Below are 13,857 nucleotides of genomic sequence, written 5' to 3' on the forward strand. Positions count from 1 at the left end.
CCAAAAAATTTTTCGTCTCAGAATTGATTCGTACGACTCTTTTCCGGCCAATTGGACCCCAAGGAACTCAGAAAACGCAGCGAAAAGAGCGTGGGATTAACAGGAGAGAAATTGAGGAGAAAAATACACCTGCTGAAAAATGTCGAAAATTCAGGTTTTCGTTTTTTGGCTGTAACTTTCGATGCGTTGATCGCAGCGTATTGGGACTGCGCCCAATCGATTTTTCTCGCAAAATTACGTCGGAATAGTGCCTGAAAGAATTGATTCCTGCACTTTTCAAAATCGCGAAAATTTTCGCCAAAAATACAAAGGGGTTAACCTTCCTTTTTTTTTTACCAAAAAATTTTTCGTCTCAGAATTGATTCGTATGACTCTTTCCCGACCAATTGGACCCCAAGGAACTCAGAAAACGCAGCGAAAAGAGCGTGGGATCAACAGGAGAGAAATTGAGGAGAAAATTACACCTGCTGAAAAATGTCGAAAATTCGGGTTTTCGTTTTTTGGCTGTAACTTTCGATGCGTTGATCGCAGCGTATTGGGACTGCGCCCAATCGATTTTTCTCGCAAAATTACGTCGGAATAGTGCCTGAAAGAATTGATTCCTGCACTTTTCAAAATCGCGAAAATTTTCGCCAAAAATACAAAGGCCTTCCTTTTTTTTTTACCAAAAAATTTTTCGTCTCAGAATTGATTCGTATGACTCTTTCCCGACCAATTGGACCCCAAGGAACTCAGAAAACGCAGCGAAAAGAGCGTGGGATCAACAGGAGAGAAATTGAGGAGAAAAATACACCTGCTGAAAAATGTCGAAAATTCAGGTTCTCGTTTTTTGGCTGTAACTTTCGATGCGTTAATCGCAGCGTATTGGGACTACGCCCAATCGATTTCTCTCGCAAAATTACGTCGGAATAGTGCCTGAAAGAGTTGATTCCAGCACTTTTCAAAATCGCGAAAGTTTTCGCCAAAAATACAAAGGGGTTAGATTTACTTTTTTTTTGGCAAATAAGCTTCATTCTCAGAACATTTTAATATGACACTATCCAGATGAAATGGATCTCCAAGAACGTAGAGCATGCTCCAAAAAGATCGTAGAAGCAACAGCAGCAAAGATACGAGGAAAACACCAGCAGCACAGAAATGACAAAATGAAGTCTTTCGTTCTTCGCCTGTAACTCTTGATCCGATTCTTGCAGTGTATTCGGACTGTGCTATCGATTACTTCCGAAATGTGACATCGATATAGTGCAATTGTCAATTCATGACAGCATCATTTCAAATCGTCGACATTCTGACGAAAAATCCAAACGGGTCAGGCTTACTCATTTCGCGAGTTCTCCAGCAAAATAGTATTCTAAAAAAGGCATTTTAAACTTCGTTGGACCAACAGCTGGCAAAATGCGAAATAAATATCGTATAATTCAATCATCTGTTTATTTCAGTACAGGTAACATACAGTAATAATACAATATGATACATATTGCATTGTAACCCGCAGAAGTGTATTGCGCTTGTACGCAAGCTGGAACTTTAACTATACTCTTAAGCTTGAGTAACAACTATTCTCTCCATAACTTTCGGAAAGAAATGAATACATTCACACAGTGCATAGTATGTATTCCGATGGAGGTACCGTAAGAAAGCACCCGTGTTGAAGCGTCGACTTAAAACTAAGTTGTCACAAGTAATTACCTGAACTAATACTAATTTAAGGAGAAGTTCATTCGCACCAATATCATTCAGACTTTTATCTTTCCGAGCAAAAATAAAACACCAACCTTATGCCAGTTCGATTGATTTCAAAACATCATTCCTCAACAATACTCATTCACTTCCACTGCTTTCCACTGGTTACACTTACTTCATTTTATATAATGATTCATAATCGATTCGTTTATCTCATATAATATTTTTTATATTCTGCTTCAAGAAATACATACTGCACTTTTTCTTCCTTACAGAATAGTCAGATTTCTTATACGATGTTTAATTTATTTTTTTCATTCTTTCTGTCTTTCCCTACAAATGTATTTGGCAACTTGAAAAGCTAATGCAAAACCACCTGAATTGACATTTGCCAATTTCAACTGTTACCCTTCGTCCAACATTTTATTCCTTTCTATTTCGGTGTTTGGATCTGATCCACAGATTTTAACAGTCAGATTACGTTGCAAATAATCTTTCAAAAATTACAGCGAAACTCAAGAAGCACAAGGAACTTCGAATTAAGGTTTACAAAGTGCAAATCTATTGGAACAAATTACAAAAAGGTATCTTATTCTAAAATTCATATGGTATATGTCAAATATTGATGGTTGGAATTAGACATTGCAGAGTTGCTTTCACTCGTCATACAATGACTTGATTAACATCAGCTCAACTCAACGGATCGAAATCGCCACAGGTCGGGAAGCCTGGGGGAGGAGCTGGAAGATCTCCTTCGACCCAGAAAGCCATTCCCATGCCAGTGGCCAGGTGCCATTCGAAATGACAGTGTATCAACCAAATTCCAGGATTATCGGCTCTAAATCGAACGGTAACGAATCCTCCGGAGGGTACACTGACCGTGTCCTTCATTGGAGGAACATAAAAGCTGCCCTGATTCACGGGTGTTATCTCTTCACTTGTATAGTTTGAGCCCATGCGTACCACGTAGAAGCCGTAACCGTGCAAATGGAACGGATGATCGATTCCAGACTCTAAAAGGCAATCAACAAGACTTAAGGTTAGTGATTAGTGTTGGCCAAAATCGATGCGTTATTGAAAGAGGTGTGCAAATTAGAATTGCGTTAGTTTTGAAATCCTGGAACTCACCGTCTGCTGCGTCAACCAAAGTCAGTTCGACGATGTCGTTTTGTCGCAAAACCACGACGTTGGTACACTGGCAATAAGTACCATCCGTGCTGTTTTCGTTCTTGAGGCATTCAGTTGGTAAATTGTCCGCGTTACAGAGTGTTTTATCAGGTCTCTGCTTGAAAATTATTGGGCTGGAAGGAAACGTGAAGGATATGTTGCTCATCATGCCCGCTCGAATGGAGGTTCCGTCGAGGTCTGGAAGAATTGAATGTGTCAAATCACGTTAAGGTACTCCGCAATTCGGAAATAAATGTCGGACAAACAATTTGCAGCATCTCACTCTCATATGCTAGATAATTTCCCTCTTGGTGAAAGGTGTCAACATCAAAATAATGGAAATTAAATGGGACGACCAGTTGAACGTCTGGTTTCGCCGTCAAGACTTTTTTGGTATCTTCGTCCTTCTCGTATCCGGCCAGCCGTAGATCAGTGACGCAAAGATACTCCGGACTTTCGCCACATGTTGTGCTCGGATAATTTAAGACCCTCGTGAAGTTTAGAGGGTCGGTCACCGTTGGTCGAGTTACGGTTGGAATAATCCCTGTAATATGAAAACGCTGGATGAGCAAAGAGCACGGTCGTAGAGTATTCTTACTTGAGGGAATCAAATTTCTACACCCAAGCACGATCTCATCCGCGAAAGAAATTCGCAACTACTTATGAAGTACTAGGAAATCAGCTGAATGACATATCACGAAGCAAGTCAAGACCTAAATCTGTGCCATTTGTGCCGTAGGACAGGACGGCGTACTGATCGATTTCCATGTTCTCGCATGCTCCTAGGCCGGTGATATAAATCCAGAACGCATCGCTATCAAGCGAAATGTTATTCGTGTTGATCACAAAATCATATCTTTCACCAGGATAGCTGACAAAGGCATCGACGGTGATTGGCTTGATCGGGGATCCGTCAGTAGCGATGAGGGTTAAATTATGGTCCTGTATTTGGAATTGGAACCCACAGATTTGGCTTGCACCGTTGATAACCCGGAACCTATGACGATAACGATTATTGGACACAGTCGTTTAGAACAAAGTTTGAGGTTCGAACAACCGGCTGCAAACCTGTAACTTGAATTCCTGTTGACGTGAAAAGTTGCCAAAGGAAAGGACGAGTTGACAGAATCTTCGCTCGTAGTTCCATTGAGGTACCATCCAAAACCGTTAACCAATATGGTAGTTGGTGCAATTCCTGGCTCTCGGTTGGGCAGACCGGGGAAGAACATCTCCGCGGTTTCATGCATCCAATCGGCAAGAAATATCGTATGCACCGGTAGGTCAAACTCGTAGAGATCTTTCGGCCAGGGTTCCTCGGAACGTGGTTCACGGATAGTCAGCACACCGTATTGCCCGTTGGTTCTGTGCAGCCCAGTGTGAGAGTGGTAGAAGTACGTGCCAACGTCCTGTGAAGAATGAAATCGAGGACGCAGTTTAGAATTCACTCCGTCATGACCATGAGAAAAAAGACGCGTGAAGTATAATTGCACTGACATCGGCTGGGAATGCGTATCTAAAACTCGATCCTCCGATCGGACACTGAGTCAGATAGGGAACTCCGTCCATCCACTGACTGTGCCTGTGCAGAATCCCGTGCCAATGCATTGTCGATCCCGTACCGGACATTTTGTTCTCCACGTTGACTACGATGAGATCATTTTTACAGACGTTAATCGGAGGCCCGGGTATTTGGCGGTTGATGGCCATCACTCCTTTTTCAACACCATCGGCTGGGATGCACTGGGGTAGGTAACAGTCCTCCAGAACACCATCGGAACAATTCCCGCAGGCTCTGCAGTCGTACAAGAAATGACTCGTTCATTATCGCTATTGTCTTGAATCACAATTCTTCGGAGAAAAAATATAACTCCTTGATGGAAACAAGTGAACTCAAATTTGCGTACAGCAATCACGTGTCACTATTGTAAGGTTACTCACGTTCCCATTGCCGCGTAGTATTCTAGAACAAATGTGTAAAGGCAGACTCGCTGTGGTTCCCCTGCAATGCATGGTCGAAGACAATCCGTTTCCGTGAGATTTCCAATACCGAGCTTAGCTAAGTCCTTCCATGGTGATGCCCGATTGTAATGGGTAGGTAATTCTGTGAGTTTTCGAAAAAACCTTTGTTATATTCACGTATCTAGTCACGGTTCTACTGGCAAGACAATAATGACTTGTTAATATTATTTCTTTGAAGATGAAATAAAAAACTTTATTTAGAAAACCTTGAATTCCTTCTCTCACCGACAATTGTTCCTAGAACCGGTGCGAAGATGGTTAAAGCTGCGAGTAAGAGCAAAGACGCCTTGCCGTACGAAGTCATCTTCTATCTCTGGACCTCGGTTCCAGAGAGCAACGTAAGTAAGACGCAGTAACACACTGAATAAGTGGCGTGCATTGTTAATATATACAGATATCAATGCTTATCTATACTTACTGCGAGTACACTGATGCTGATTATAAAATTATGGGCTTAATTTTAATCCCATTTTAAGCGCCAAAGTCCTGGACCAGTATATCACTCATCGAAGTCTGCAAAAGATCATATTATTTATACGACGCTTAACAACAGTGGGATTTCTCTTGTACGACAGGCATTCCGATCAGTAGATAACAAGTTTCACATCTGCGATTATGCGCCGTGAGCTAAACCGCACTGAGTATCGCATACTCACCTGCAAGACGGCTCGTGCTAGCTAAGGATCTATCGCTCGGACGGTCTCGTGTACTCGTACCTGTCAATTTCGACATATCATACCACGAGGACAATATTGTATATTTCATATGAATTTTAAAGGACAAGAATACGGATTGCTTCTTTTTTAGACTAGAAATTCTGCTAATACAATAATCTCAGTGGTTCCGGAATTGCAAAGCTGCAAATGTAGTGAACTCTTCTTCATTTTCATCGCAGACACTAACTCAGGTACCCTATGAAATCGCAGTTATACTTGATAAGAGTCAGCTCAATAAGGAAGGGTATTGGTATACGAGAACACATTGTAAAAAAATTAGAGTACTCCTACATAAAAACCAATTCCTAAACTTGGAAAGAAACTCAATAGGTAGAGGGTATTTGAATTTTTATTCACATGTTTTGGATAATTATTGACAACTGGCATACAGTAGTGCGTTTTATTCAGCCTGTGACGTCCTCACATCAGCCTAACTCAACGGATCGAAATTGCCGCAGGTCGGAAAGCCTGGAGGTTTAGGAGGCATGTCTCCTTCAACCCAGAAAGCCATACCCATACCAGTGGCCGCATGCCACTCATAGTGACAATGGAAAAACCACTTTCCAGGGTTGTTGGCTTTAAATTGTATGATGGCAAATCCGGCAGTTGGAACGTTGATGGTGTCCTTTGTCGGCGGAATATTCGTATCACTCCATGAGCTGGTAAGGTTTGAAGCGACCAGTTCTGTCACTTCAGCGACTGTGTATCCGTACTCGTTGCTCGAACTGTTGCTCGTATACAACACGTAGAAGTCGAAGCCGTGCAAGTGGAACGGATGACTGTCGTCGGTCTCTGAAATATAATCGATCTTTCATTTCATAGTGATTTCAGAGCAATATCACAACCCCTAAAACTTTTCCACAAGTCTGTTCACGGTTGAGCTGTGAAATTGTCCATTCAATATGCAGACCATCCAACTTTTCAGTGACTTGAAAAATCTATTCGAGACATGAAGCGTTTGTGGAAACCATTTCACGAAAGAATGATGGAATGGTTCAAGTATTTCTTGTGACTATACTCAAATAAAAGTGTTACATGTGAACAGTCAATAAAGTCGGTGACGATATACTGTGATCTCACCCACCAGACAATGCTTTATAGCTTGGTATCGTTATTTATTTTGTGGGAATTTAAGCTCACCGCCAGATTGGTCAATCAGAATCAGTTGAACGATGTCGCCTTCCTTCAAAACTACGACGTCTGTACATGCACAGTACGACGAGCTACCTGTAGTATTATCGGAGGTCTGGCAATCAGTTGGTAAATTATCGACATTGCAGTAATCGACATCGCTGGGACTGTCGAAGAAAATAAGCGGCTCCGAGGGAAACGCAAAGGACAAGTTGTTCATTGTGCCCGCTCGAATACTACTTCCTTTGTTATCTGGAAAATTCGATTTTTTATTAGATTTTGCTGCATAGTCACCGGTCAATCATTTGATAGAGCTATGAACGTCAATTTCAGAGTTCTCACTTTGATATCCTTTATAATCTCCCTGTAGGTGGAACGTCTCGGCATCAAAATAGTGAAAACCAAATGGCAGGAACATACGGACGTCCGGCTCTGCCGTCCAAATGCTCGAATTATCTGTGGTTGTGGCGTCTTCGATAGTCCTAAGATCCGTGACGCAAAGGTATTCCGAACTCTCGCCACAGGTTGTGTTAGGATAATTGAAGACAACCGACATTGTCAGCGGATCGGCTATAGTCGGTCGAGTTGCCGTTGGAATAATTCCTACGAATTAAAAGTCAAACCCACTACTATGAGCAAAGAGTAAAATAATTCCTTCTACTACTGTCAAATAATTCTTAAGTATAATACCAGCTTGCAGAAATCAACTCTAAGAGTGCCTCGTGCTGAGTGCCAGATTACGGTGAGATAATGGTAATCGTTAATACATCAATTTCGGATAAAACAAAGAAAAGATTCCTCGATCAGTCCCTTACCTAGTTCTGTGACGTTAGTGTTGTAAGACAAAACGGCATATTGGTCCATGTAATTAGTTGCGCACAACCCAAGGCCGCGAACGTGTATCCAGAAAGCGCTTCCTTCGGACGAGGCATTCTTGGTTTCGATGACAAAGTCGTATCTTTCGCCGGCGTAGCTTACCAGAGAGTCGACGACGACCGGCTTAATCGGCTGTCCGTCGGTGGCGATCAGAGTCATGTTGTGATCCTGGATTTGGAAAACGTAACTGCAAACTTGGCTGTTCGCGTTGATAACTCGGAACCTAAATAAAGAAGCCGACTATATTTGACACGGTGACTGGGAAACGAATAGTTGGCGGATAGCGCAGTCTGTTGCAAACCTGTAACGTGAATTTTCCTGCACGTGAAAAGTTGACACGGGTAACGACGCGTTGATGGAATCGTCGCTTCCGTCGCCGTACAAGTACCAACCCAAACCGTTGATCAGAATAGTGGTTGGTGCTGTGCCTGGCTTCCTGGAAGGTAGACCTGGGAAGTACATCTCCGAGGTGTCGTGCATCCAATCGGACAACACGATCGTGTGCTCCGGCAGATCGTGGTCGTAGAGATCTTCGCTCCAGGGTTCCTCAGAACGCGGTTCCCGAACAACTAACGCACCGTACTGTCCGTTGGGTCTATGCAATCCAGTGTGAGAGTGCCACATAAAAGTGCCAGATTCCTGGGGATATCAAGATTTACAAATCAGTCGACTGTTGGCATGTTCACAAGTTGATGGCAAAATAAGTACGAAGCCTTGTACTGACCTCGACTGGAAATGCGTATCTAAAAGTCGTTCCTCCGATCGGACACTGAGTCACGTAAGGAACTCCGTCCATCCAAGGACTGTTCTTCTGCAGCATTCCATGCCAGTGAAGCGTGGATCCTGTACCCGCCATCTGGTTTTCCACGTTGACTACGATCATGTCGTTTTTACAGACATTGATCGGGGGTCCCGGGAACTGGCGGTTGACGGACATCACTTCTCGCTGGAACGAATCGGTTGGGATGCACTGCGGTTGGAAACAGTCCGCCATAACACCGTCGGCACAATCTCCGCAAGCTCTGCATTCGGACGTAGAATTAATGAAGAAATTGATCCCATCTATTGCGAGTGAGCAGAATATCTTGTATACGTGAATGAAAGCCAGTGAAGTTACTCACGTTCCCATTGCCGCGTACATCTCCAAAACGAATGTGTAAAGACAAACTCGTGGTGCTTCATCAGCAACGCATGTCCGGATACAATCTGTTTCCGTGTAATTTGCCACACCTAGTTCGATCAGGTCATCCCATGGTGAAGTACGATTGTAGCTTGTAGGTAATTCTGCCAGTATTCAAAGAACATTTTAATATGCTTTCATGGCGCCGCGGTTCTACAGTGAGGTAAATTCTTATACTAGGTCAAATTGTTAATTTGAGTCTCAAATGAACTCTTGTACTCGTTCTTCTCTTACCAATAATTGTACTGAACGCTGGTGTAGAGATTGTTAAAGTTGCGAGTAGTAGCAAAGTTTTCCCGTTGAAACACATCTTTGGTGTTCCAACCGTATCCCAAATTAAACTCGAAGCCAGCTACGCACAGAATGGGTAGCCAGTGCGATGCTCAAATATATAAAATCTCGTACAAAGAGGAGCAAGTATTCTTGTTTACATAGCTGGCAAAAGTGACGTTGGTTATAATTTGTTTTCTCAAATTACATGAAAGATTGCCATTAGCTTGACTGCGCACAACACATTTCGAGCTGCTCAATATCATTCGATTACCTAGCGTAAAATAAGTCGCTCAGAATTTCACAAGTAGTCAGCAAAATTTAATGACTATTAAGTTGAAGTCAATATGTTTACCCGCATATTTTCACGGAATTTATCGAAAAATGTCGAAATTTATAGACAAAATTAGTTAAAAAAATTAATATCGTAAAGCACCCGGCATACTGCATGATACAAAATCAATCAAATATTCAATTTATTAATATTTGAAAGTTTCTCTGCAATATTTTCGATAGTTGACTTCAATTTCAATCCCTGATTTAAGTAATATTGAAGCCGAGTGCATGTCATGTTTCGGAAATCTGCCATTTTGAATATAAGTATATCAAGTCAGTATATTCAATATAATAATCGGTATCTACAGATGAAAAATCCCAATCTTTTTCTGATTTCACCAATTCAACGCCGACTATACGTATGAATGTGTTAAGCGAAATTTTTTGATAAAAGTGATATTAACTGCACATGGAATCAACTTCTATTTTTGAGGAATCCAACTATTTAATTGCGCTCATTTGTCAACATAAAAGTAATAAATATATTTTTTTTTTATTCATAGTTAAAGGAAACTTTAGTGTCGAATTCGGATTCGAATACTTAACATACAACTCAAATTATCATAAAATTTGTAATGAACTTTGTGAGATATATGCAATGTGTTCGTTTGACATTTGATGACCTTTTTTCAATACATTTTTTCCATCGTTTGTTATACTTCATCTAAAAATATCCGTCTGTCAGTATTTCACATAACTAATTCGAAGTTTGTATTAACAGCTGAAAACGCGGATTTGGTATAAACGCATTTTGTTATACATCAGTGATTGTGTACCCAATGCTGCATGGCGCTGTTCAAATATTACGTAACGTTAGGAAAAAAAGTATTTTTCTAAAATTACATTGAAAATAACATTCATTCAGGCATTTTATGCCATTGTGTAAACCACGCGCTGTCAATGTTTACAACGCAACACGTGCCTGCTAGACTAAAATTTTTCATATTGTGTATATTTGTAATGGTGAATATTGAAACGATACATTATTCATTGTACCTGAGAGAATAGAGTTGGTTCCGGCATCTGGATGTCATGATTGCCTTAGTTTTCGATCTACAAAATGCTTTCGGTACAATTTTTACAGGCTCTACGTAATCGGATAAAGAATCACTCGGACAAAATTATCACTCGGTTGGAATCAGTCGTGTTATTGCACAATATTTGCCTTTCATACTTCACTTGACACAAGTGTTTTAAATACGGAAACTGTTTTGAGGATTAGAGTAATGTAATGAGTTTGAATCGATAATTGATTTTGTTATCTGTATTCTAAATTTTTTTAGTTGAATATGCACAGGCTGTGTCACAAGGTTAAATTAAATTAAGTGGAAAATAATATGTACAACAGTATAACGACGACAATGAGCAGGGTAGTTGACAATCCCACGCTTTTCTCGTTCGTATAAGCCAGTATCATTTGTGAGAATTTATGATGTACGATCGTGCGTTCAAAGCTACTCACTCACAATACAAATGTGAAGAGACGAAGTTGCGGTGCTTCGCCAGCAGCTTAAACCACTCAACTCTTTCCATGGTGTCGTCCGATCACATTCCAGAGTTAAGTCTACTACTTCACACAAAAAAAAAGTTATACATGCTTAGAGTTTTACGAACAAGTAGATCAGTCGTCTTAAAACGTTTCACTCTTACTAATCCGTCGACTCATTGTCGATGAGAGGCTAGTCAAAAATGTCATCAGAGAAGTACAGCTCTCATGTTGAAAAACATCATCCATCTCCAGTCTTGATCCCAGCAAGGGTACCAACTCTGATGCAACGATGCTTGGAACAAGCTGTCAGTATCGTGCACAAACAGATGTAGGCGTATTTAATTCTGGGACTGCCTCACCTGTTCCCCATACATCAGCAGCGTTTCCAATCAATTTTTCCCGATATTCAAGACTACAGTCACAATATCATAAATTGTTGGAGCAGACACGATCGCTATTTCGGTTACCTCAGGCTTACGGGATTGCACGACGTGCTTTCCGAGTACTTATTGACAGAATTAATAAATCTTAAGTTTCATGCGGTACGATATTCGTAACTTTTCCACGTTTTCCATGGTCATTCACGCGCTTCGACGTTGGTTCGAATGTGGATTTTGACAAGTCATGTACTTATATGTAATCGGAATTCACAACATTCTGACTCACTTACTAGCGGCTAGTTCGTTGCTTAAGCTTTGCTACTATCCAGACAGAATCATGCGAACTCTGAAGTAAACTCGCGCAACGTCCATTTTCCTGATCTCGGATAGGAACCGGAAAGAGAAGAACCTGGCAGTTGCAGAGCATTTACGATGGATTAAAAATATTTTCTACACTGTGTTGCTTACCATCACAGTCATTTATTTAATTGACAAATATCATTGATAACAGCCGATACAGTTTTCACATCATGACATAGATATAATGACGCGATATGCCTCGGTATCCTTATTCACCTATCATCTGTCAACATTTTCATCAGTCATGCACAACGTTATTAAAAAATACATTTCCTTTCGGACATAATCACACACTCGTAAGAATTCGCCCTACTTGCATTTTTCGGTGCCTAACGGTAATTCAGTTTGTATCATGTAATAGATATGGGGCATTGCACGTCAAATTAGCAGCTCATATACCTCAACCCCCTTCGATTCTCATCATTTTTTAGTTTGACGTTCTTACCATCCCAAAAAGGTCCCGAGAATTTATCCAGGTTTTCTTCAGCCTCTGGTAAAATTTATAAAAAAACCAAAAACCAACCAATTAGAAAGTGTTATTTTTTTAAATATTAAAATATTCACATTGATTCCGTGATTCAAAATGTGATTTTTGAGCAACACACGATAATGAGATCTCAATATCTACTATTTTTCCACAAGTTTTTAATTTTTCCATGTCGGAATTGTTTTTGTTTTTTTTATTTTGTGTTTGCCTCGATCTAATTAGACTGCAGAATCACATTATTTTCAAGATTCCGTGACCTATTTAAATCAGGAAATAGAAATAAAAAACAAAAAAAAAATCCAATTCCGACATGGAAAAACTAAAAATTTACGAAAAAAATAGTAAATAATGAGATCCCATTATCGTATGGTGCTTGAGAATCACATTTCAAATCATAAAATCTGTGTGAATTTTCTCAAATTTTAACCCATGGCGTTTTTGGAATTTGTTTTTCAATTTTGTATCAAATTTCACGTGGCTAAAAAAATTTAAAAAAAATTCCGATACCTTATTGGGTCGGTATGAAAATCGTACTAAAAAATTATTAAAATCGCAGAGGTACAAAGGCTGCTAATTTGACGTGGAATGGCCTATATGTATATCCACCTAGTCATCGTGAATAATTTTCACGATAAGCAATTCCTTTCTTCCCTTGTCTTAGTTATCATCGAAACAAAATCTTTCTTCTACAGATCTTTTCAAGACACGAGAAGATTATCTGGCAATAAACAATTATTGGCTTTACAACGACGACAGTTAATTAACAAGTATCGTTATATAAATATTTGACAAAGGGCATAGCCGGATAAGCAGGTCGAATCGGCCCCCGCTGAATTTTTTGTCGGTACTTCAGGGATCAATTTGGACCCAAATGAAAATAATTCAGTGAAAATTTCAGCTATTAATCTTAAACGGTTTCCGAGTAATTGAAAAAAAACCTATTTTTTAGTATTTATTTTTTTTTTTAATAGTAAAATTAAAAATTTTTTTTTGCTGATTTTTTTTTAAATACTTACGAGTAAAAGCTGTGAAAAAAATTTTTTTTTATGATTTCTATACTAATAGCCGATTTTTAAACTAAAAAACAAAATTACAATTATTTTTTTTTATGCCTATTTTAAAACATGCAATCACCAAATTTGGACAGAATACGTCTTTTATACCCCTCTGTGCTCAGGAATTTTTTCAATTTTTTTGGTTTGGTGCAACGTCATGAAAAAAATTAAAAACCAATTTTTTGTTAATTATTTTATATTTCAACTGCTTAGAACACTACTTACAACTAATTATAAAATGTATTTATTCATAAAAATATTCATCAAAAACGTAAGTGGTCATCAAAATATTTGTTAATATTTTCGTCAATCTTCATCACTGTCTTCATTAATAACTACACAGCGCCCGGTATTATTGAAAATGCGACTTAATTGCATATTTTACTGACAGGATCATACCAGCTTTCTCAAGCAGTGTCATACTTAGCTGAGATGATGGATGAAGATAATAATATAAGCCTTCAGTACGTAAGATCGGCTGAAAACATTCTTAGATTTCAAGTAAGATCTCGGCATATTAATGCAAAAACATATCGCTGCTTCATTGAGTATCATCGTGGCAAAAATGGAGTTAACGGAATTTCTCGATATTGCTGTGATTGTGCCAACGGTCGGCGTACAGTTGGTTGTTGTTCGCATGTAGCAGCTATTATTTATTACCTATCACATGCTAGATATTTATCGAGAATTGTAAGACCAGCAGAAATT

At 39.6% G+C, this 13,857-nt stretch overlaps 2 protein-coding genes across 2 annotated transcripts; both read right to left on the reverse strand.

Moving 5' to 3' along the window:
* Nucleotides 1-2,222: 2,222 nt before the first annotated feature.
* LOC107225751 (laccase-2) lies at nucleotides 2,223-5,232 on the reverse strand. The gene is made up of 8 exons (XM_015666314.2): nucleotides 5,095-5,232; nucleotides 4,789-4,951; nucleotides 4,345-4,642; nucleotides 3,919-4,256; nucleotides 3,564-3,847; nucleotides 3,134-3,394; nucleotides 2,812-3,048; nucleotides 2,223-2,696 (listed from the first exon to the last, which is right to left on the reverse strand). Exons 1-8 carry the CDS (start codon nucleotides 5,171-5,173, stop codon nucleotides 2,374-2,376), a joined length of 1,983 nt encoding a protein of 660 aa, XP_015521800.2. The 5' UTR covers nucleotides 5,174-5,232; the 3' UTR covers nucleotides 2,223-2,373.
* A 684-nt stretch (nucleotides 5,233-5,916) lies between these two features.
* On the reverse strand, nucleotides 5,917-9,154 carry LOC107225749 (laccase-1). The gene is made up of 8 exons (XM_015666313.2): nucleotides 9,007-9,154; nucleotides 8,714-8,876; nucleotides 8,317-8,614; nucleotides 7,894-8,231; nucleotides 7,532-7,815; nucleotides 7,059-7,319; nucleotides 6,726-6,968; nucleotides 5,917-6,377 (listed from the first exon to the last, which is right to left on the reverse strand). The coding sequence occupies exons 1-8, from the start codon at nucleotides 9,080-9,082 to the stop codon at nucleotides 6,016-6,018; spliced, it is 2,025 nt and encodes a 674-aa protein (XP_015521799.2). The 5' UTR covers nucleotides 9,083-9,154; the 3' UTR covers nucleotides 5,917-6,015.
* Between the last annotated feature and the right edge of the window lie 4,703 nt (nucleotides 9,155-13,857).

The sequence above is a fragment of the Neodiprion lecontei genome, chromosome 1 (assembly GCF_021901455.1).
Source record: "Neodiprion lecontei isolate iyNeoLeco1 chromosome 1, iyNeoLeco1.1, whole genome shotgun sequence".
Lineage (NCBI taxonomy): Eukaryota > Metazoa > Arthropoda > Insecta > Hymenoptera > Diprionidae > Neodiprion > Neodiprion lecontei.

Coding starts and splice junctions, on each gene's coding strand:
- LOC107225751 (XM_015666314.2), bottom strand. CDS start 5,173: ATGACTTCGTACGGCAAGGCGTCTTTGCTCTTACTCGCAGCTTTAACC. Junction 4,952..5,094: donor GGTTCTAGGAACAATTGTCG/GTGAGAGAAGGA, acceptor GAAAACTCACAG/AATTACCTACCCATTACAAT. Junction 3,848..3,918: donor AACAGGAATTCAAGTTACAG/GTTTGCAGCCGG, acceptor TTATCGTCATAG/GTTCCGGGTTATCAACGGTG.
- LOC107225749 (XM_015666313.2), bottom strand. CDS start 9,082: ATGTGTTTCAACGGGAAAACTTTGCTACTACTCGCAACTTTAACAATC. Junction 8,615..8,713: donor ATGTACGCGGCAATGGGAAC/GTGAGTAACTTC, acceptor GTCCGAATGCAG/AGCTTGCGGAGATTGTGCCG. Junction 8,232..8,316: donor GATACGCATTTCCAGTCGAG/GTCAGTACAAGG, acceptor TGATATCCCCAG/GAATCTGGCACTTTTATGTG.